Source organism: Stegastes partitus, unplaced genomic scaffold (assembly GCF_000690725.1).
Source record: "Stegastes partitus isolate 25-593 unplaced genomic scaffold, Stegastes_partitus-1.0.2 Scaffold39, whole genome shotgun sequence".
Lineage (NCBI taxonomy): Eukaryota > Metazoa > Chordata > Actinopteri > Pomacentridae > Stegastes > Stegastes partitus.
The window spans coordinates 170,297-193,168 of NW_007577770.1; the positions used below are offsets into that span (position 1 = coordinate 170,297).

General features: G+C 43.0%; 1 protein-coding gene and 1 long non-coding RNA gene across 2 annotated transcripts; both read right to left on the minus strand.

The window, feature by feature from the left end:
* Positions 1-6,426: 6,426 nt before the first annotated feature.
* Positions 6,427-22,289, minus strand: LOC103373681 (uncharacterized). The gene is made up of 3 exons (XR_521082.1): positions 22,041-22,289; positions 18,369-18,463; positions 6,427-6,878 (listed from the first exon to the last, which is right to left on the minus strand). It is a non-coding gene; the product is annotated as an uncharacterized LOC103373681 (long non-coding RNA).
* Positions 12,196-13,992, minus strand: sox3 (SRY-box transcription factor 3). The gene has a single exon (XM_008303628.1). It carries the CDS (start codon positions 13,846-13,848, stop codon positions 12,946-12,948), a length of 903 nt encoding a protein of 300 aa, XP_008301850.1. The 5' UTR covers positions 13,849-13,992; the 3' UTR covers positions 12,196-12,945.
* Positions 22,290-22,872: the final 583 nt, after the last annotated feature.

Genomic DNA, 22,872 nt, shown 5'->3' on the forward strand with positions numbered 1-22,872 from the left:
AAGGGATGACAGCAACTCACCCCATGTGACCAAAATGCCATCAAGTATCAACTCCCCCCTCCTCCTTCTTACCCCCTTTTTTTTCAAAGAGCATCGTCTAACTTCACCCATCCATACAGATGGGCAGTAGAACCAGTGCCAGCGGGCCTGGTTGGCACAGCGAGAAACAAAACCTCGACTTTGCTCGCCAAACAAACGAACAGGTGTTTCTTACGGCTGACTGGCGATACGGAGTCCTGCCTTCAGCCGCTCGCTCCTCTGTGTGCCCAGCTACATGTGTGTTCCCTTCATCTTTATACTGCTGGGCACACATCCTAAACGGAATTTTAAGACCTGGCCGCAGAACATTTTTGTCTGAAAATTAATCCCCTACATCGACAACGAGGAAAGAGCGAAACTGGCATAATTACAAGTCCGGGCTTTGCTGCTTTGACATGTTTATCAAAGATTTGGAACTCTTCCTGGCCTCCAGCAGCTTGCCCCGCTGATATAGTGGCACACTTTGACGTGTAGTGGCTCATGTTATTTCGTAAATAGCTGCACAAGTCACGGACAGATGATTCCACATGTCTGACAGTACTAAACTCCTGTGCATACAAACATATAAACAGAAACGCATTTTACTGTAACAAGAGCAGCTTCGGACTTTCATAATAATCACCTGAAAGTATCTCAGGTGCAACAAGTTGAAAGTAAAGCTGCAGAGCATGGAGCAACCCCCTGACTTGAAATTTAATTCCTATTTAAGGAAAGCAACCAGTGGAGTGCAAGAGGATGACTGGCTCTGTATATGTGTGTGTGGCAGAAGCTCAGAGGCTGGTGGGGGGTTAGTTTGAGTTTCAAAGACCCTGCTTGTTCGCCCATATTTCACACCACGGTGACATCCTAAAGCCTAGACAGGCCTGGTTGCTTCGCCCTCTCTTTCACTTTCTGAGAAAAAAAAAGGGGGAATTGGGATGTGAGGGAGGGGGCACTGAAATATATGCAAATGGTCCCCCAGAGGGGATACGAATTTTATGGGTTTAGAATTTAGTTCAGCCAACCTGAATAATCAAATGTGGGAACAAAAAAAAAAAAAAAAAAAAAGAAACCTAGCCCCCCACCCACCCCAGCTCACCACTGCACCACCACTACCGTACCACCACAACTCCATACCTCCAGCTTCAACCCCCCACCTCAGGCCTCATCTCTGTTCTCTCCTGCCAGGTCTTCACATAAGAGCAGCTCAGTACGTCCAAACTCTTATTAGGATCTCCTTACGAGGCAGGGGAAGGGAAGGGAAAATGAAGGGGGGGGGTGAGGAGGAGGAAGAGGAGGAGGAGGGAGGGGTCTGAGGAAACGAGAAGTGGGGCTAGTGTACCTGATCAGGCAGAACTGCTGGCTCCTGATTACGACACCATTTTCTCAGCGGGCCTCCCAGCCTCATCCTGCTTCTGTGAATATGGAAGCGTAGGGCCAGCCAATCCCCACAGCGCTCCCTCTCATCTAATGGTAGAATTAAGACCGTTTAGAGTGATTTCCTCTGCCTTCATGGTCGCTTTCTGAAAGAGCCGAATCTTTTTCCCTTTGCACCGATTTACAATGTGGGGGGTCTGGCATGCAACTGGTGAGAGAAAAGTTCTACATGACTGAACATAACATTACAACAGGTGGGGAATTCAACAGAGATTCTGCAGAACATGGCTCTTTCACAATTTTACCTTCATCTATATATTAAACTGAACAACTATAACAGTTTGGTTGACATCTTTAAAAAACTTTTATTGCACACTGCCTTCCTGCAGAGAACATCACCGGCCATTTTCTTTACGGTGCATGTGCATAAGAAAATGATTCACCCTGGAGGGAGATTGTTACAAAAAAACATTTGGTTTTTGGAGTTGAATACCTTTTTTTTTTTCTAAAAAAATAATTGAAGTTTTAGGTCCCAGAGATGTTCAGATTTTTTTTTTCTAAAAAAATAATTGAAGTTTTAGGTCCCAGAGATGTTCAGAAAAATAAAGTTAAAACATAACAGAGAATAATGTCTTTAACGGAAGGTTGATGCAGAACTGACATTAATAAAAATAACATAAAAAACTAAATTCAACATTCAACATATACGACTCCACATTAGCAGGTTCAAGGAAATGAAAGCCTTACTGATGTTTTATTGTAAAATAAGACCTTTGTACGTGTGCTATAATTAGACACATCAGCTTTATTTTTGTGATTACTATTTTTTTTGTTGTTTTTTTAACATTTTGTCACTTTCTCCAATTTGTTTTTTTTTCCTACTTTTCAAATTAACCAAATAAAAAAGGTGTTCTTTGATGAACTGATAAGCTCCTTTTACTTGTTGAGTTTGTTTGTTTGTTTGTTTTAAAAGGGGGGGAAATGTCACCATCTCAAAGGTGAATGCAGGGCTCAGCTCAGTAAAAATGTTGGCATGTCAGAGCTATACGATCTCCACCGAGCAGCGGAGATTTGTTCATGTTACATACACGAGGCCCCCTAAATGGAAGTGCCACGGGTTGGAAGCTGATCATGAGTCATTATGATCAAACTGATTCATAATGACACTAACCCAAACAGGCTGTAAATCTGGCCTCAAATCTGCTTAAACTCGCTCTCTCTGTGTCAAACTGCATTACATCAAGCCCATCACTCTGGAATATGGCATAGCACCATATCAAACAACCACAGTTTGAACCTGTTGCTTTTGTGTTTCCCATGCTGTCTAATGATCCCCCCACTTTCCTCCAACCTCCAGTCGACAAATCCTTCAGCTTTATTGCCCAGACTCAAGGGCTGCAGGTGCACAGGCCACAAAAGGGGGGAGGAGGGGGAGGATGGGGGGGGATGCAGGGGTGGAGGAGGGGATGGGATGGGAAAGAGAATGGTCAGTCGGGAGATAAGAGGGGAAGGAACAGAGCCCCCCTACCCTGGTTTAACCTCTACACCCACCCGTCTTTCCCTCCTCACCCCTCCCCGCCTCCCCCCCGTCTCTAACCCTGCAACACCTCTCTGTTTTGCTCGGCTGCCTTTGCCACACGTGAGAGGAGTGCAAACTGCGAGTGGTGCCGCCTGGCGCTACCAGGCCTCGGTGGGTGTGTGTGGCAGGGGACAGGGGGCAGGCGTGGCAGACCGGCCATGTGGCGGGAGCGGCCCTTTTCTTCTAAACCAGCAGAGGAGCAGTAATGACTATGAGCTACAGCTGTGCCTACTGAGGCTTGCCCTACCTTGCCCCGCAGTGGCCCCTCAACCTCACCCAAACATGTTGCCTTCCGCCTCTGGCCCCCTTCTACTGTTAGTGGATGCTACACATGTCAGCGTATTCACCTCCACTGACATTTTCACATGAGATAAAGCTCGGCCTACGCCTCATGGTGAAGCCAAAGATGAGATGAAGGTGTTCGTACAATAAAAGGTGGTTCAGTCTAAAGCAAAACTTTGGACATGTAATCCTCTGAAACAGGGTTACGCTGAGTTCTAAAGAAAAGCTGTAATGGGGATTTTTGTATTAACAGAAAGATCACTATGTGCACAGTTGGGATTATGGAGTACAGGATGTGTGCTTGATGAATCAATTGATCAGTGGGTTTTCCAGTTTTCCAGAGTCTCTCAGCTGGCATATCATCCTTTCCAAGACATGTAGTGCGAACAGTTGAACAACTGGAGCTAATTTAGATATGTTAAGTTTTGGAAGGTCTAATGTGTCAGTTAATGGCATGATATAAACGATTAGTCTGTGTGTTTATAAGAGTTTGCGCTTACATGCACATATATAACAAATTAGTTCTTGTAACTGATTTGTGAATGGTGTTTATCATTTTTAAAGGGTGTGTCATCCCAACACAACATTCATTCATAAACGGTTTGTTCACGTCTGTAGTTGCTGCTGTCACTCACTGGGTATCTAATTAGATTTTTTTTTTTTCCATTTCAATAATCCTCTGAACCCCACGCAGTTTCTGATGTTACTTTTTTTTTTTCTTTTTTACTAACCGTTGACTCAGTAAAGTCCTACACCTCTATGGAAACTACACAACCATGGCTTGAAGTAGAGAGAGCATAAAAATGTTTTTGTGCAGTATGACACAGTTAAAATGCAGCGAATGATAGAAAAGAACGAAAATGAAAATTTAATTTCTTTGATTCTTCATTTTACAAAAACTTTAAAAAGATCTACAACATTTTTCCGAGTGCCGACAGGTGTTAGAGATAATGGGGAAAGAAAGGTGACTGTACACACACTACAACAAACCACAAGTGATCGGTACTTTACCAACAATTTTACATAGTTTTCATACTTGTCACCTACCTGCTCTGTGGAAACCCTGCCTGCAGTTCAGCTGCAAAGTCCCTCAATTACTGTCACATAACTACTGATGGCAGCTGAGGCACCGATGCCTTTTGGTTGCATCGAGGTGCACAAACTTTCGTTATTTTATATCTGATTAGAACAAATGTTTGTTTTTTGGCACTTTATAAAATAAGACATGTAGAATAAAATAATTATAATTAAACATCAGGCTTTTAGGCACTGATTTGGTTAATGTTCCAGGTGGAAGAAGACAACACAGATAACTGTCAGAAAGTTGAAAATCCCCCCAAAATTCTGTTTTTACAGTTGCTGGCTGATAAATAGTGTAATTTTGGTGATTTTTTTTTTTAAACCAACAATATGCCTTTCAAACCAGTGGCAGGTTTAGGGGTTCTGTGGGTTACATTTTTTATTTTTTTTTAAAATGCTGATTTGAAAAACAGAGAGATAAAACCAGTTTCATCGTCAAACAGGCTGCCAATGTTTGTTTGTGCTTCAAATGAGTCAGATCAATGGAAGGCCTGAACAGGACACACCAAGTGAGTAACAGATCGAGAACATTTTGGTGTGGTGCCTGTGTTGTAACACACTGGGAGTTGTTTGCAACGTAGCGTGACAGGTCTAAGGGTTTTCTACACCACCAGCGTATAGCTCCAGCTGTAGATCAAAAAGCCTCATGAGTTTCCGTCTATACGCTCATTAAACATTAGCCTACATCCACTCTTCTCGATCACACGTATGTACATAAACGCTGAGAAGTGTTGGTGGAGCCGCTGTGCTGGGAACACACCCTCAGGGACAGGAATAACAGGCCACTCCAGAGCAAGAGGACAAATGAGACACAGTGGCACCACACAAGAACGATGACTCTTTAGCGTCTCCTTATCTCCATCCCTAAACCACGGCCGCTCCACCATCAGCTACTGTTTACACCAAGCACAAGTCAAGAGTGGAAGCAGAAAATGGACTTTCTTAATTTTGAATGACTTAAGTCCACTAGAAAGCCATTGAGGAAGGTCTCTAGTGTAGAGGGAGCCTCATATTGAATACGGATTGAAATTTACATGACAACTTAGGAAAAATGCTTTTTTATTACTCATTCATCCCCTAAATCACTTTGCTCCCCCACTCCTTTCCTCTGCCCGAGCTATTAAATCACCATCTTGACCCTGCGACCTGGGGCCGCAACCATAAAGAGCCCCCTGTGGGTCAGAGGCCTGATTGTAACATTTGAATATGAAATGGACTTGGTTGGGCCTGGAAACAGCCCCATGCGCTGAGACACAGGCTGACCCCCAGGAGAGAGGCCTGCCTCAGCAGCCCCGGGCCCGGAGGCTCCCTCTTCTCTCAGCGAGGATTTACTTGGACTTGAGATGGAGTGAGAGACAGAGAGAGAGGGCTGAAGTCGGGGGTGCAGGGGAAGAGGGGTGAGGCTGGGGGGGGAGCTGAGGCAGGGTAGGGGTTGAGAGAGAGTGAGGGAGAGGAGAAAGAGAGAGGGCAGACATTTGAATAAGACAAGAAGCGAGTGGTGTTTGCATGACAAAGGAGCCCGCCATCTCCCCTGATTGGTGTCACAGTGCGGCACTAAAGCCATGCAGGCCCCCCGGGGTGGGGTGATGTGTGGAGCACAGGCATGTTTATGCATCCAAGGTGTGATATTAGGGAGGGATAGAGGGGGCCCGTCGTCAAGTTTCGGCTGAAGAAGTTTGTGCGCATATTCTGAAAGGGAGAACAAGTTTGCATCATTCTGACCATAAATTTACAACTTGAGGTGAAAATCAAGTCCCAGAGTTTACTACGAGTCTTTAGAAACTATCCTTGAGACTTTAAGAAAATGTACAGTCAGCTGTTCTTTAACGAGAGAAGAAAAAAAAGGAATTTAAAGTACTTTAATTCAACTTGGAGCCACAGTTTGGCGCAACGTTTTCTATCGTTTTTTGAGACAGGCAGACAGAGCAGGAAAGAAAGAAAGTGAAACAGAAAGTTTTTAGAAAATATATCAGCAGTTCAAGCCAGACAGCCTGAGTGTACAACTGCAGTAAAATATGGCATTCAAACCTTTTGTAGAAAGGACAGTTTGGGTGAAAGCCTTTGCCATTATTTTCTTTGGAAATAAGCAATTGGAGAGTTGAATAAACTTTTATTATTGCCTCCATGTCACCTGATCTCAGCAAATGCACTTTGTAAGTAGAAATTTCTATTACTAATTTTTTTTTTTTTTTTTAAGTTTAAAACTTTTTAAATGTGTTGCCAAACAATCTCCAGATAATTTTGCTAAACATCAGCCTTTGTAATATAAGATCTCATGCTCAAAACAACATAAAGCATCCTGAACTGAATCATCTTTGCGCCTCTTTATCCCTCATCCACCACCTCGTTTCTGCTGGTAACGTTGCCCTGTTGTCTACCTGAAGTCCTGAATCTACTTTTTTACTCCAGGTAGGTGTGAGATCCGACGCCGTCACCGTCCCCTGCTGGGCTGTCGCTGGAGTCGTCAGGTGTACCTCTGGCACCACAGAGTCCTGACCATCCAGCTCCCGTCCTGCACTCACGGCTCCCTCTCCTCCTCCGTCTTTGATAGGAACAATGACAACACAAAAAACAGAGATGAGAGAGGATCATATAAGTAGGCAAATCCAGGGGCTATGAAGGGGATTTCACAGCTCAATAAGTTTGGACAATTTGTTTACAATCCCCATTATCGCCGGTCCCCCGGGAGTAGGTGTATGCATAAACATCGATGTATTTTCTCAGAAGATATCGCAGATTAGTCGGGAGCCACAGTCCACTCGGGGTGTGTGTGTGTGTGTGTGTGTGTGTGTGTGTGTGTGGGGTGGGGTGGGGGGGCAAGAGTAAAGTACAAGTAAAAGTGCCACAGTGGGGGCAAAAAGAGGAGATGAGGGAAGCATGAGTGAGAGTTGGCGAGGTCAAAAGCTCTTACTCACACACACACACAGTGTACTCAACACACACACACACATACACACACATAAACCCCCTGCAGACAAAAGCCTCCACAGGCTCATCTGGGCAGAGCTGCTGGCCCTCGGGGACACACCTCCAAGAGAGATGGCCTGACTAACTCTCCATGGCAACTAATCAATAAGTGACAGAGTCAGTCAGGACTGACCCGTAGCTGAGTGTGTCCCACCTCCCCCCATGTTCCCAGGGTTACACTCCCATAAACCACATACACGTATAAACCGGACTACACTAAAAGACAAAGTGCCCCCAACCTGGCCAGTGCCCCTTGCATGATAAATCTTTTCTCGCACTTTGGCTGCATTTGATAACTCTCCCCCCCAAATATGTGCGACTGTATTTGTATGGTTAGATGTGTGTGTTTGTTTTTTTTGGGGGGGGGGGGGTGCAGAATGGAAACACCTCCTGACAATAGTGACCCGATCAGAGGGTGTCTGATGGAGCAGAGTCACAACATCGCCATTGTGCGTCTGTCAATCTGTGTTCCCTCTCACTGTCCTCAACAAACACTAATCAATATCTGTGGCCTAGATGAGAGGCCTAATCTCCCCCCTTGTCACCCCCTCAAGTCCCTCTCCCCCTGACTTTGCATTGTCTTGCAGGAGTCCCGTACTCACTTCGCTGTCCCTAGGCATAGCATATACGTCGGCACACATACACTTGGCCCCATTTTTCCAGGCTTCCAAGAAAGGTCAGAAGTGGGGTCACAACTCTAGTTTGGCAAATTAAAAAGCAGCACGACATGCTCCAGTGTTCACCGACAAAGTGATGCACATCACAGAAAGAGACCATCTGCAGCAGATACACTTTTACACTAGAATGACTCACTCGGTGTTTCCTGAACATGCATTAGGACCGACCGTTTGCATTGTCATTACAGGTTATTCAGGAAGAAGCCTCTTAATCTGGTTTTATTCCCTGTTGTGTGCTCTGCATATATGTGTGCGTGTGTGGTTTTACACATCTTCCTCTAACCACAATTACAAGCGAAAACAAGTTCAAGGAAACCTCAGCTGAACAAAATGTCAAAGGATCCTCGGCAAGGAAAAAAAAAAAAAAAAAACAACTCTCTAAACATTCAGCCTGGGCAAGTGAAAAAAAACAATTCCTCCCATCTCAGCTCCTTCATGTGATTTGTATTTGTTTTGTTTGGGACAAAAGAGGCGGTAATCCTCTCTTATATTTGACAAGTCTCATATTCACACACACCTGCTGGGGCAAAATAAACACACCTTCAGAGTCAAACACCTTAATGGATGACCCTCGCATTAAAATCTAAGTCGGGATAAACCCGAAAGCGAGCATGTTGACATGATATGGTGCGGAGACATGCCCATTCTGGATGTGACTGATGAGGAGTAGCCACATCACAGGTAACTTATGTACAGTGTTTTCAGTCTGTACATAGGTCAAACAACAACACGGCCCAGGGTTCGGCAATTTCTCCTCTGCCTAGCTGCAATTATTTAAAAGAGATTGTTGGTTGAGTCCCTGAAAAGATCTCACTTGATTCCCGATTGTTCCATGATTTTTAACACACAGCAGGTTGACACAAAAATAAACATTAACAGAATAATAAATACAATTTCTGATTTGTTTCAAACGTGATTTTGCACCATGAATTTATCCACATACCCTACTCTATCGCAGCGAGGCGCCTGAAAGTCTCTAACACCTTAATTCACCCAATTTACTTTCCTCTGACATAAACACAAGTAAGTCGCTGCTGGGCCGATGCAGTTTCTTGAGTGGCGGCATGCTTGTCTTTGAAGCATTTCCCACTCAGCATTCCTTGTGGCTGTGTAAGGCATGGTAATCCAACCACAGTAATCATTAATGAGACATTTGCAACACGCAACAAGTCTGCCGGTGCTCACGTATGTTCAGGTGAAGACTTGAGCGTTTGAGATGTGCTTAGAAAGAGGAGGGTTGGTAAAAAAGAAAAAAGAAAATGGTCAAACGTGATGTTGTAGTGTCTCCGGTGAGTGCTGTCAGCAGATGAGTGGATGACTGGCTGAGTGAATGGAGAGGGACTCAGAGGACGGTGCAGTGGAGAGGGATGCCTCTCAGTGGGTCAGCCCGAAAGCCCTGACCCCAGAAGGATTTGATGCCATTTTCCCACGCAGGGAGTCGACCTGAGAGGAGCTCGTTAACAACATCTGCCCCAGTTCAGAGAGATTAACCCCCGTCCCCAACCCCCGCACCTCCACACTGCCCCACTCCCGCTGTCAATCTCGCTACCTCACACAGGTCCCACCGCTCTGGACGGGCCTCGTCAAGCCGGACAGGCCACCATACAGGCATCTCAGATCAAAGGGCCCTGTGGTCTGAGCCACGGCAAATCAATACAGTCTGTCTCAGGTGCAATCCCTGAAGTCACTTATCCATTCATCCGTTACACTCAGACTATGATCTTGATGTCTGATCGGGGCATCAGACAAGGTTCCAGATTTGAGATTATATCAAGAACGGTGAGCATGTTCCGAAGGTGTGGCCCCCGCAGCGAGTTGCCGAGCCAGTTGAGCAGGAGAGCCAATGATGTCACAAACGTCAGCCTGTCGGCCAGATTTGTGTAATGAGTTTTCCACTCATCACACTGACGTAAAAAGAGACACTTCAAGCACACTCCTATTGCTTTTTTACACCCTGTTCATACATACTCCCACAAAATGCACAACTGGCAGGGCATGTTCTGACATAATATGACGGGAGACATGTGAAAAACAGGACCAACTGAAACATGGCCTGTGGCACTGCTGTTGCTGTTGAGCCGGAGCGTCGCATGCTACTGCTGCTGCTGCAACACATAGAAAGGTGCGCACACACACAGCGGCAGAATCCACTGGGAATCCGCTGAATCCATGTTCTACAGGGCTATAATTAGGTTAGTTTTTGGAGAGGGGGTTAAACAAACAGGGGCTGTGAGGTCATAGGCAGATGGAAGTGGGATATGCCTGCACTTGCTGAGTGGGCACAGAGCTCCACATGACAGGGGAGAGAGGCCCTCCGGGCACTCGGCAGGGGGAGAAGGGGGAGGATTGGGGGGGTGAGAGTGGAGGGAGAGGCCAACTCAGATGGCCTAACTGCCAGAATATTCAAACACAATCAATAGATATGCATGGACCAGTCACACACCTTTACCCCCCTCCTCCTCCCCTAAACACAGACTTTCAGTCCCCAATCATCAGTATGGCATCTTCTGTGGCAGCGACCACACAAAGAACTGAGCTTTACTGAGCAAAAAGAAACACAGTTTAACTTTTGTATTAGTTGTCAACCAGAAATCTCTACAGTTTGCCCCCAGAATGTGCCACCATTAAGGTTAGATCATTTTATTAAGTTTGAGATCCAACCGCTGCGTCCAGACTGCAGCAAACACCTCTGACACCGAGGAGCAGGAAGAAGAAAATCTGCTTAATTACAAAAAAATGAGTTGGAGAGTGTGATTAGGTGACGGGTGGCTGCTGGCACGCTAGAGTGACTTAAACCCTGTCAGTGAATGCAGGGAGGTCTGGATAATCTTTCCCTCCACAAAGGTGCGTATAGGGCTAATCCAGGCCGCTGTGCTGAGCTGTGGATCAAGTCCTACAGGGAGTGTGGGAAGGCCAGCAGGACCGCCACTGCTTCGGCCCTCTTGGTGGCCGCAGCTTATTTATCCTAAGGTACACTGCAGCAGCAGGCCAGTCCATTCTTCCAAACACCTCTGTATAATTAGAGTGTCAGCCACAGCAAGGGAGGTTAACATTGTGGATGTGGTGCGATTTCAGTGTAATTTGTTGAAAAATAAAATTCACCATTTAAAGACTGTTCTTTGGGTCATCACAAAATTTGAACAGAACCGCATCCAACTAAATGTGTCCAATAAGTTCAAAATGTCTCATGTGCTCAAGCTCAGCAGAAATTATATGAAATAATAAATGAAAAAGATTGAATTGTACAATGTTTAATCATAAAACACTCAGCTTGATCCTTTTAAATCATGTATTCCATTATTTTCTGCCAAACAGAAACCAGCAGATTATTCATACTTGGGTGCATCACGACTGAAAGACAAATTCACTCAACTTTTCAAAACAAGTTTCAGACATTCTTGTGTTTCATTTTATTTAGTTTTATCTGAAATTTTGGTAAATTCCATCCACTTAAATGTGAAGTGATGTGACACTGATCCCTTTTCTTTTAGTGTGTTATGTGTTTACATTTAATGCTGATAAAGTAGAAATAATTCAAGTGAATTCCTGTGATAAAATCTAAAAAATGCATCCAGACTGAGACAACAAATTGATGGCAGTCTGAGCGATAAAGGGATTTTTTTTTTTACCTCTTCTGAGGTCTAAAATCAGTCCAGGTTAATTTAAAGAAGCAAAAGTAGTCTTTGGTGAAGCAATGCCAAGTGCAGCTTTTCAGCAACTCTTAAAATTATTAATTCAGAAAAAGACAAACACCAGTTTCATCTAAAACCTTTTCCCAAATGAATGATCCTGTTCAAGAAGGATATATTTACAGAAATATCAGATAAACAGAAGACAAAGATTTGTGCAAAATTAAATTCCTAATTCAAGGTGGATGTTTTACAAGGACACAAGAATTAGTTTGTTTTCTCTTAACTTTAAGGCTCACAGTAACTGGAAAGCCAAGTATGTTGCGGATTCATTAAAAAAATATCACTGTACCTGATGTGTTTAAAAATATAGGTATTGCTGTGAACCCTTCCTTTAAATGTAAATGTCTAGATGTTTTTCCAGGATTCTGATTGTTAAATGAACAGATCGCCATTCAGAGTGTCTAAAGATCCTGTAAACTATCACATCTCATTTTTTGAATTCTCTCGAGGGAAACAGTTGGACTTCCAAACACATCACATCATGTTACTCCTCACATTTCCACACAAAACACGGAGTCACAAATCACGTTTCGTAGAAATTTATTCAGCATTTAAGAATAGAGGATGGTCTTAAAATATGTAGAAACGTCAGTTTAAATAAACCTTTTCGTTCAGGATAATGAGTAAACGTGACACTGTCAAAACCATCACAGAAACAGAACATTTTACAAAAAAACAAACTGGAACATTTTCACGTGACAAAACATCGGGTTCACAAGCTAAAAAAGAAAAAGAAAAAAAAACGTACTATAAATAAAACTTGCGTTTGCGACCCGCACAGTCTTAACATTTCATTTAACCTAGTTCATGGGGGGAGAGAGAAAATAAAAACACTACAAAAAAATTTTGGACACAGTCGAGACAACTGACATTCTACAAATTAAGTGTAAACATTTATGAAGCAACTTTTCCATCCAGCTTTTCTGAAACACACCAGCCCCTTTACGAGGCCACATGCCTTTTCATAGAGAGAAAATATGGCATTATTTAAAATATAGAAGTCCAATTCTTCTACTTAAGTTGATTGCTTATACTTGTGATAAAAAGCCTCTTTGCAATGCAATTTACTCTGGCGGGCTCAACGTTCAGCTTCCATTTAAAATCATTTTAAAATGGAACAACTCAAAACATATTGAAATAAAATCGTTTTTGTGAACAAAAAAAAAACAAAAAAAACTGTTGAACGTTGTTTCTTTAGCAACCAAAAAGTTCAAGTATCCGAAGTACTTTTTTTCAAAAAGTTTGAAGTCTTTTTTTGTTTTTTCTGCAGCTCTCAGATGTGGGTGAGAGGTAGCGTCCCATTGACGCCAGTCCCTGCGCTCTGATAGTGCGGATGGACGCTGTGTAACCGGCTGCTCTGCAGGGAGGAATGCTCCGCGCTGTCCCCGCCGGGAGGCAGGTACATGCTTATCATATCCCTCAGGTCCCCCAAACACGCCCTCTGAGAGTGGGACGTGATGGCCGGCGGCGGTGAGCTCGGCTCGGTCTTGCACACAGACGCCATGGAGCTCAGTCCCATGGCGTTGGTGGTCTGCTGCGTGTACGCCGGAGACATGCTGTACGTGGAAGCCGCGTTCATGTAGGTCTGCGCCGAGGACATCATCGGGTACTGGAGGCCCGCCATCTCGTACCGGTGCATCTGCTGGATCTGCGGGCTGTTCATGCTGTGATGCTGAGGGTAGGCCAGCTGGTCCTGCATGAGGGAATACGCACTGTTCGTCCAGCCGTTCATGTGCGCGTAACCATCCATGCGCTGACCCACCGACACCGAGTTGTTGACGGCGTTGGCACCTGGCGCCAACAGTCCCCCGGGCAAAGAGTACTTGTCTTTCTTGAGCAAGGTCTTGGTCTTCCTGCGGGGACGGTATTTATAATCCGGATGCTCCTTCATGTGCATAGCCCGTAGACGCTTGGCCTCGTCGATGAATGGCCTCTTTTCAGCGTCGGTCAGAAGTTTCCAGTCAGCTCCGAGTCGCTTGCTGATTTCAGAGTTGTGCATTTTGGGGTTTTCTTGCGCCATCTTCCTCCGCTGTCCCCGGGACCAGACCATGAAGGCGTTCATCGGCCGCTTCACCCGCTCCTGGTCGCTGGCACTGTTGTTCTTTGCGCCCGGCGCCGAGCCCGAGTTGGACTGCGGGAGCGGGGTCTTGATCTCGGTTTCCATCATGTTATACATTCAGGCGGCTTTTAGTGGTCAGTCACAGGCACGAAAAAAAGTTCACAGAACAACGCCAAGAGTCAAAGAGGTAGAAGTACTGACCAGACTCATAAGAAGATGGGGAAAAAAGTTGTGCCTCAAGAGGCAAATGTGTCTGCAGGTGTTTCTAGTTCTCTCCGCTCCAAGCTGCTCCTTCCCTCACGGCTGAAACAGAAGTCTGTAAACTTCGCCAAGCTCATGTGTTAATAGGCCTAGAGGCCGGACCATGTGATGTAGATTGACAGCATGACAATGAGGAGCAGGCGACCAATCAGCGCGCAGCTCCCATATCCAGCGCGTAACCAACCGGAGCGCGCACCGCCGTGTTTTGGTCAGAGGAGGAGGGAGAGATAAAGTTTTGAAACAGCAGCGCAGTTTACCAACCTGACGGCAGAATATTTTAGATTTACAACATTTATAATCTGAGAAAGACGATTAGAAGGGAAATACAGCGGATGTATTTTTATTTATTCTTTTTTTTTCTGAGCAGGTGTTGGCTGAATGCATTGAAATCCTTTTGGAGACAAATTAAAACCACACATGGGTGATTTTGTTTTCTATATTTAGGATTCAGTTGAATTAACAAAACGGCTTAAATACCGTGTGGAAACGCGTAGGCTTCATTTGATGTTAAAGTAAGAAAACTAATCTGATATTTTCTTAGTGTCAGTAAATGAATGAAAGGTGGATCCTGACAGGCCAAACCGGCGTTAAACAACCGCAAATACTTACAGTAAAAAAAAGAAAGAGAGAAATAAAAAGAAAAACAGGAAATTTATAATAAAATGTGACATTAAAGAATCATTTCTGTTATTCTTCTACCTGCTGTCAAGCTGTCTTTCGCTGTCTTTTCTTTAAACACACTTTAACAAACCACACTTGTCAATATGTGCCTGCAGAAACCTTAATCTCACCTATTTTAGGGACTTCAATGACCCTCCGCAGATTGATCACATACATTTTCTTTTCTTTTTTTTTTCTTGATTTGGTTTAAATGACCTGAATATTTCTGGGGAAAAAAACCTTTTAAGTCACCTACTTTGACGATTTTTTTTCTGCCTTTGGGGAGTTTTTCAGTCTCTCGGCTCTGCGTAAAATAGTGCCCAACATGATTTTCATCTAAACCCTGAGGCAAAACTTTAATAAGGGATGAAATTATTAAATTCCTCCTGTAGTAGTCGTCTTGCAAGTTAAAACATATACAAATGTTTTTTTTTTTAAATAATTTAAGCAGAATAAGGGGGATCACTGCACTAATCTAAAAACTCTACTTTTTTTTTTAACATATAACGAAAAGTAAGGAATAGTTGCATTTTAAATGATATTATTTTTGTTTTTCTAGAGAAAAATAATAGTGTACTTCATTCCAAATTAAATTAAACTGGATGTTTCTGCAGCATTTCGGTTCCCACAATGCAAAACTTTAATACATCAACGACCTCTTGTGGAGGAGAAAGAGTATCTCTGGAGTCTCTGAGGAAAAGTTGGAGACTGCAAACAGCTCGTGCTCGACTCATAAAAAATGTTCTGCTGCTGTTTGCAGACTTGTTTTCTCTCCGCTGCGTTAATGGTTGTTAACATGATTAGCATGGAGTGGTCGTCATTTGCATGTGTGTCCTTACAAACGACTTTGACGCCATTGAAACCGATCGCTCAACAGGGCGAGGCTCACACCTGCTAATGATTGCGAGCGAATCGCCGAACGACAACCACTATTAGCACCTCGGTATCTGGATGAGGTGCTCGGGAATCATCCTGGTGTGTGCATTTTTACAGCGTTTCACCTCCTGCAGCTTTAAGATGCTGCTACTGTGGGCATTTGTGGCCTGTACGAGATGCACCGCGGTGCGTAAAGCAGAGGACTCGTATTATTATTTTTTAAATTATTAATAGTATAGCTGTAGCACAGAGCCGAAATACACACATAAAAATCCAAATCTGGTTGCAAAGAAATTCTAAATTATGAATGAATGCGTCCTGATGTATAACATGAATTATCAATGAACTGACAACAGCTGTCAGTCTTTGGTTCTTTCTTTCCAAAAATGAGTGAAAGTCTCTGTTAGTCCCAAAAGGTAAAAATAAAACCAAAGCCCAACTTTTATCCAAAAATGTAAGTAGAAAAAAAGTTCTTTGCGGCCATTATGCAAAATACATTTCTATAAGTTGCACCGGGAGGGTTTTAACCGAAAATCAGACGTAAAGAAAAGGTGATAATATTTTTCGTGCGTAAAGGCGCAACGAGCTTCCAGAAACGTGTTATCTCAGCCTGGAGCCCCCCAGCCACATAGTTGTAGTAAATCAGCTGAAAAGAGACATCACTTCATGGATTTAATTTCCACGTTCAATGGGGCGTGACAAACAGCAGCAGGAGCAATAAAACTAACGTCCAATTAGTAGTCATCTAATTCTCAGGGACCAGTTATTTGTTTATCTGTGCGAATCTCATACTGATCCGCTTGTAATCTTCTTATGGAAATTGACCGGTAGCAGAGAGAGAGAGCGAGAGAGAGAGAAAGGAGGTTAAGAAAAAAAAAAAAGCACCAGGAGTAACATAGAGTTTGGTAATGAGGGCCTCTGTGCAGCTAATTTCCTAATTAAGGAACGGAGGACCACCAGCACAGTCTGCTCTGATTCAGACTCAACAAGCCTGACAGCCCTGAGGGGCTCTCAGGGCGCACGGCTGCAAGATCCCATCGCTGAATGTTGGGAAATATGTGGATGTCCTGATGGGAGGATGCATGCAATCACCTCAATCGTGGATAATTTAATGTTTTTTTCTTTTTTCTTTAAAAAGAAAAAAAGAGAGAGAGAGAAAAGGAGTGAATCGCGCGTGTGCACGCAGCGTAAAAGCTCCAAAATTAACGATTTCTTCAAAGAAAATAGTTGCATTTTAGAATTTTTTTCGTTTTAATCAATACAATAAACGCAAATGTGTTGTTTGAATTAAACATTTCTGTTAAACGGCAGGATATTTTGTAACTGAAAATAAATGTTTTTGAGGTTGGAGAATAAAGGTTGGCCTTTGGGCCTTTAGAAAATAAAACAAACAAAAGAAACGTTAGTTATATTTGTCCAGAGCTTTGGAGGAATTAAAATCCATTCAGGTGGACTAAGTGACACAGAGGCATTAATCCCACACGTCCGCAGCCTCTCCTCGGCTGTCAATGGAGCTTTATGGTCGCACAATTTGGATTCATGACGCACACAAAACGCGCTCAACTTTAATATTATACGACAAGACACTGGCGCTGCGTGTCTGCCATTCAGCCTCCAACAACCAACTGATAATAGCTTGTAAATTATTGCCTTTTTTATTGCCTTTGTGTCGTGTAACCCGCATTTACAATCTCATTTTTTTCTCTTTTTTTCTTCAAAACTCCTCCAAAGGGATACCTTTTAAAATCAAAAACTCGCATCTGAAATCCACAATAAGCAATATTATTTTTACGTGTCCATTTTAAACCCCACGACCTCCTGAATCTATAACTTTTTTTTCTTTTTTGTTTCAGCTCAGTGACTGCGGACAAGGCCTTTGAGAAACAGTAATTAACAAAGAATGGGTTTTCAATTACAGCCACAATAGAGACTGTCTCATTAAGATTTGCATGATTTTTGGACCAGGAATGCAAATGAAGATGCAATTTACGCACGGTCTGCTGTTCCCATTGTGTGGCCTGAATGGTTGCGTCCTCCCAGTTCAACACAGGTAAAATAATATTCACGGGTCATTTAAAGGAATAAAAGTGTTGCTATTATCACCTCTTTATTACACAAAGCTGGGCTGGTATTGCTCATGGTAATTTGACTTATTTGACCCGTGAGAGCTGCCGTTGACAAAATATACCAGAAAACTGACATCCAACATTTTTACTCTGTGAACTGATGACTTTTTTTTTTCAATCACCTCTTTGACACATTTTTGCAAACACACTTCAGTCAGAGTTTATTCATTTAATTCAGGAATTCTGCAGTATATTTATTTTTTTATTCCTGAAACCTGCTTTGGAAAATTATGATCTATTCTAGCAACAGGTATTCATCATTTATGTTACTAGATCTTCGGGGCTCTGAATGAGAGAATCTTTTAAATAGACTCTTGTCATATTAGAAATAATAATATGAAAGTATTTATTGCAAAGAGCTTTGAAAAACAAACAACAAATACATGTAAATGGAAAAGACTTTAGTTTTTTAATCTAATGAAGCTATTTTATTATTATTATGTTGACAAATAAAATGTGTTTTGGGTTTTTTTTAACAAGAAAGTATGCACAAGTCTGTTGGCCAAAAGCCTTGCAATGAAAAGCAGATTTGTTGAAGATGACTTTGAAAATGTGTTCCCTGCTCACACACAGAAGGAGAAGAAGTTTGCACCAGGAAATTTAGGAGAAATGGGATTTCCAGCTCTGCCATCACTTTTTTTCTGATTGTTCCCTCCCAGAGCTGCTGGAGTTTCGGTCGCCACAAGAGAGAAACAGGCAGATGAATAAACTTACCACATGTCCGGACCTCAGTGACCATCTTCTGACTTGTGGGCCCATCTGAGGCGGCGAAGGTTCAGTCATTAGGAGGAAGGGACTGTCGTTCAAACCTTTAAAAGAAGCAGAGCACACATTCAGAGGACAGGTGCATCAATTTGCAGGAGAGCTTTAGTGGAGTGTTGCAGGTCTGTCAGGAGGATTCGGGGGGCTAATGGAGAACCCTGCATTCTTCCCTCCACTGTAGCAGAGTAATTTGTGCGTTCATTGTTTGTGGCGGTCGGGCAGCGGAGCACAGGAGTGTTGTGCCTGCACTCAACAGTCACCTTGTTCGGCTCTGGAATGTAACCGTCTTTTACTTATTGACCTCTGCTTGTAAAACAACATGCAAAAAGCTGTTTGCCTCCTGTAGCTGCCTGCGCAGACCGCTTCAAACTTGAGCCTCTTTTTCTCCCCGGCAGGCCAAGCATGTCCTTCCTCATTATGTTCTTGTGTGAGCAAGGCCAAGGCTGCTGACACAGACCCAGTGTAATCTCTTTAACCCGCCACTGTCATGAGCAGACAAGGCGTGACCACCCAACACTCTGCTCCATCTCACTTAGCCAAAGGGAATAGTCTTTCACCTCATCGCCTCGCCCCTCTTTGGGCTTGTAGCTGCTTATCATCTAGGGATGCACATTTCAAACACATTTGATCACACACACACACTCGGGGTTAATCGCTGTTACAAGACCACTCAATAAAATCATGTGCAGCGGCGTGCAGTTAGAAATTCATATACTCACTGACCCTTGGAGTTCCCATAATTGACACAAGCATTTTTGGCTGTGGTTATTGGCTAATGAAGCTAAAAAGCAAATGAAATTATATCACAGCAGAGGACAACCGGGGGGAGCACTTTTAAATGAATATACAATGATTACTGGCTCCTTGATGTCATTTCTCAGACAAAGACTCTTTACGTTTACTTAGCAGATTAGGGGGAAACATTCATATTAAAGCATTTGGTATATGATGCGTTAAATGAAAAATAAAAAACTAAATTACTGTGAATTATAAGCCCCTATCCATTGAAAGCTAATTTCAATTCAGTTTAAATTAAGCAGAAAATTTCAATAAATATGGTTTTTGCTTCTAAGCCACTGGGTGAGGGTGTATTAAGCCATCCAGCGCACAACATGACTTCTGTGTTTGCTCAGGAACAAAGTCTGCCGCCTAAACTTCCTCAGCTGAAGCTCAGCTCACACTTGAACCTCTAATCTGTTTCATTTATCCTCAACAGACACACATTACATCTCATTTGCTGGAGTTTTTTTTTGAGGGGGGGGATCATGAGATGCACTCTGCTGTGTACATGCAACAAAAGAGAAGAGTTTAAATTGAGTCTCCAGATGCTTTTTTTAATTTTTAATTTTCTTGCTCCAACATTAAAGTTAATGATCGTCTGTCACAGCCAGCAGATGCCTCCTGCTTAAAATTGCTGCATTTGAATGGCATTATCAAGCACCTCTATATGATGATCATTTTAAGGACTGTTATTGCCTGACTAGCTAATTACAGCGCTCATTATTTTCCATGTATCTGTTGAATCATTGCCATGTTCAGTTTTTTTCCAAAAACAATGGAAACTTTCTTCGTTTTTTGTTTGGAAGAAAGTGCTGAATCGTCACTTTTTGCTTTGCGCCATGCCCAAGCAAGCAGCCCTCTTTTGTTTTAGCCATAATTGAGATCCCACTAATCTAGCCTCTTTTAAAAAATGAAACGCTCTCTTTGTCGAGCCTTCATTAGTTTAAGATAATATTGTGAGAATGCACAATTAATTTGCGGTGCAACTTTAATTAATTAAATACACCCAATTTTGTAATATGATTAATGCCACCAAGTTGTTATCTGTATTCTCCTCCAAAATGAATATGTAACAGCGATACAGCACTGAGCATTAATTGCAGAAATTGGGGGGCTTTTAAGCACCAAAAAAAGGAAAGGAAAAAAAACTAGGTTAGGTAATTATAAGAGGTAATTTATTAAATCTTAAATAAAGAAACAAACAAGCATAAATTGATATATAAATCATGAGCACCACAATGTGTAATCTTGGCTGCGATTTGGGAGAAAATGACAAATCTTCGTGGCATGCCAAGCACTTGATAAAGCAGATAGTGGTCATAAATTTAGTCCCAGTCAAGGTCTCATTAAAAGAGGCATAATTTAATTAAGAGTTAGGCATCGCCCTCTAAATATATTAATTACCTTGAGCATGACGAGATAAGTGTGGTGATTATTGCGTATTTCATTAGACTACGTCTTCTGGGAGAAGAGCAAACTAAGGTGGGGAGCTGGCTGTGTTGACAAGATAATGGATGGGCTGGCCTGAGATGAATTTGGTCACCTTGCCCTGGGTTGAGCTCCGAGAGGTGACACAGAGGACAGCACAGGTCCTGGGATGGTTCAGCTACGTTTACTGGGACTCTAATATTTAGAAACTTTCATGTGAATATCTACATTAAAAAAGAGAGATTTCATGTTTTTGCTGAGATTTTAATCACAGTTTCAATCTCAGCATGCAAAAACAAAAGGTGACTTTAATTTAGAATCAAAATGTGTCTGCGTGGCATCTTCAGTATGAAAAGTAATTTTCTGCACCACACTGGAGCTCATAATGCAAGATGCATTTTTAATTTTTAAAATGAATTTGGCCTTTCCAGAACGAGAAGGTCCAGCTGAATCCTTGAACGTGTGGTTTGTTGTGTTCAATATTAGTGTTGCTTTACCATCTAAATACAGAAGAGTATAAAGAAAAAAATTAAATGTAGGTCTTAATATAAATGCTGGACCAAATGTCAGCGGCTCAGCCCATTGTGGTGCGTTCATTATGTCTTACTTTTACATTCCCGTTTATATCGAAGGCTGCTTTCACCAACACAGCTTCCTCGTCGTGCCACCTATTTGTCCACACACACACATCCGTGTGCAGATCAGAAGTGTGCAGAGGCGACGGCTCATTGCCCCATAGACTGTAATGTCAATGAAACATACAAGATGTTTGCTGCTGCATTGGAGAGATTTCCAGCCTCGCTCCTCTCCTGGCTGACAGCAGGACAAAGAGTCTCGGCTACTATTATCTGGAAGCAAGCTCTCATTCTTGCTTTCATCCGTATACAAACATAGATGTACACAGAGCTCAGCATAAAGTCACTGATGCATCCGGTGTGCATATCACACAGGATGAACCTTTGGAGCTGGAGAGAGTTGGAGCATTGTTAAAAAATAAATAAAAATAAAAAGTAGTTGTATATGATTTGTTGTAGAAGAAATTGCTGCAGTGAGTTTTTTTCCTGCATTTTTTTTTTACTGCAAAGAAGCAGCAGAACTTTTATATCTTGCGTTACTTTTATATGTGAAGTTACCTTTGAGTTGCCAGACTTTACGACTCTGCTCTGCTTTAATGTTTCTGATTCTACTGTGTCTGATCAGGAAGTCGCCCACAGACCAACAGGTGACAGGTAAAAAAAATTTTAAAAAGAGTGATTTTGGAGAAATCAGACCAACAAATATAGCAAATGTGCGCAGACCACAACTCGCAGAACACAAAGCTCCCTACACCATCTTCCTGAACGCCCCCTCCCCTCTTCTCTCCTCTCTTTGCGACTAACCTCCTCCCACTCTGGCCAGAAAATTGAGGACACTCACCAAAGCTCTCACTGGTCCCAAGGCTGCTGCTGCTGCTGCTGCTGCTGCTGTTTCCCAATCCCTCAGTTAGACACACCTTCAACAGCTGACTGTCAGCAGGCCCAAGAGCAGGACTCTAAGACAGCAGGAGACATCCACAGCCCACAGCCTCCAGCCACAGCCATTGAAACAGGAGTACCTCCACCAAGGCGGCTCCCAGTGCTGCAGAGAAAATATAAAAGCGTGAGAGAGCTGGGCAGTCACTGGTATGGTAGTGCACACTGCAGCTGAGCTCTCCCTGCTCTGGGACCCATCTCATTCAGCCAAGATTGCTTCATACAAAAGTTGACAATGCACCAGTGAAAGCCATTGTTGATATTCAACATTTTTTAAATAGCTGAGCAGAATAGACAACATGGCAGCCTGCAAAACTTGGCAAGGGAAACTGACCTGGAGCTTCCCCGTTTGAAAGGGTTGCCACGCTGGGTGAGAGGAGAGAGGGCTATTGTGTTAAAAAAAAAAAAAAAAAGAAAAAGAGGGAGGGCTGGCGTGAAAGAGCTCAAAAAACAAAACATCTCCCATCCCAGGAGAGCAGAGTACAATGCTCTCTGTGCAGCAGGAAGAGGACAATCACCTTGCTTAGTCACAAGCATATATGCATTACCAAGAAAGAGCAGGACAATGAAATCAGTGCAATCAGATCCCATTTAAAACGAGTCTCCTGACTTTTAAACCAAACAAGGAGGCAACAACCACACTCGAGCATGCGTGTCAACTGTTGTTGCCTTTACGCCAAAACTTCCAATTATGATTCCCCCTCCGTGCTTGGCCACCGTCCAGAGGAATGTCTCGC

Bases quoted from the DNA above. Each gene is read 5' to 3' on its own strand.
- sox3 (XM_008303628.1), bottom strand. From the start codon at position 13,848: ATGTATAACATGATGGAAACCGAGATCAAGACCCCGCTCCCGCAGTCC.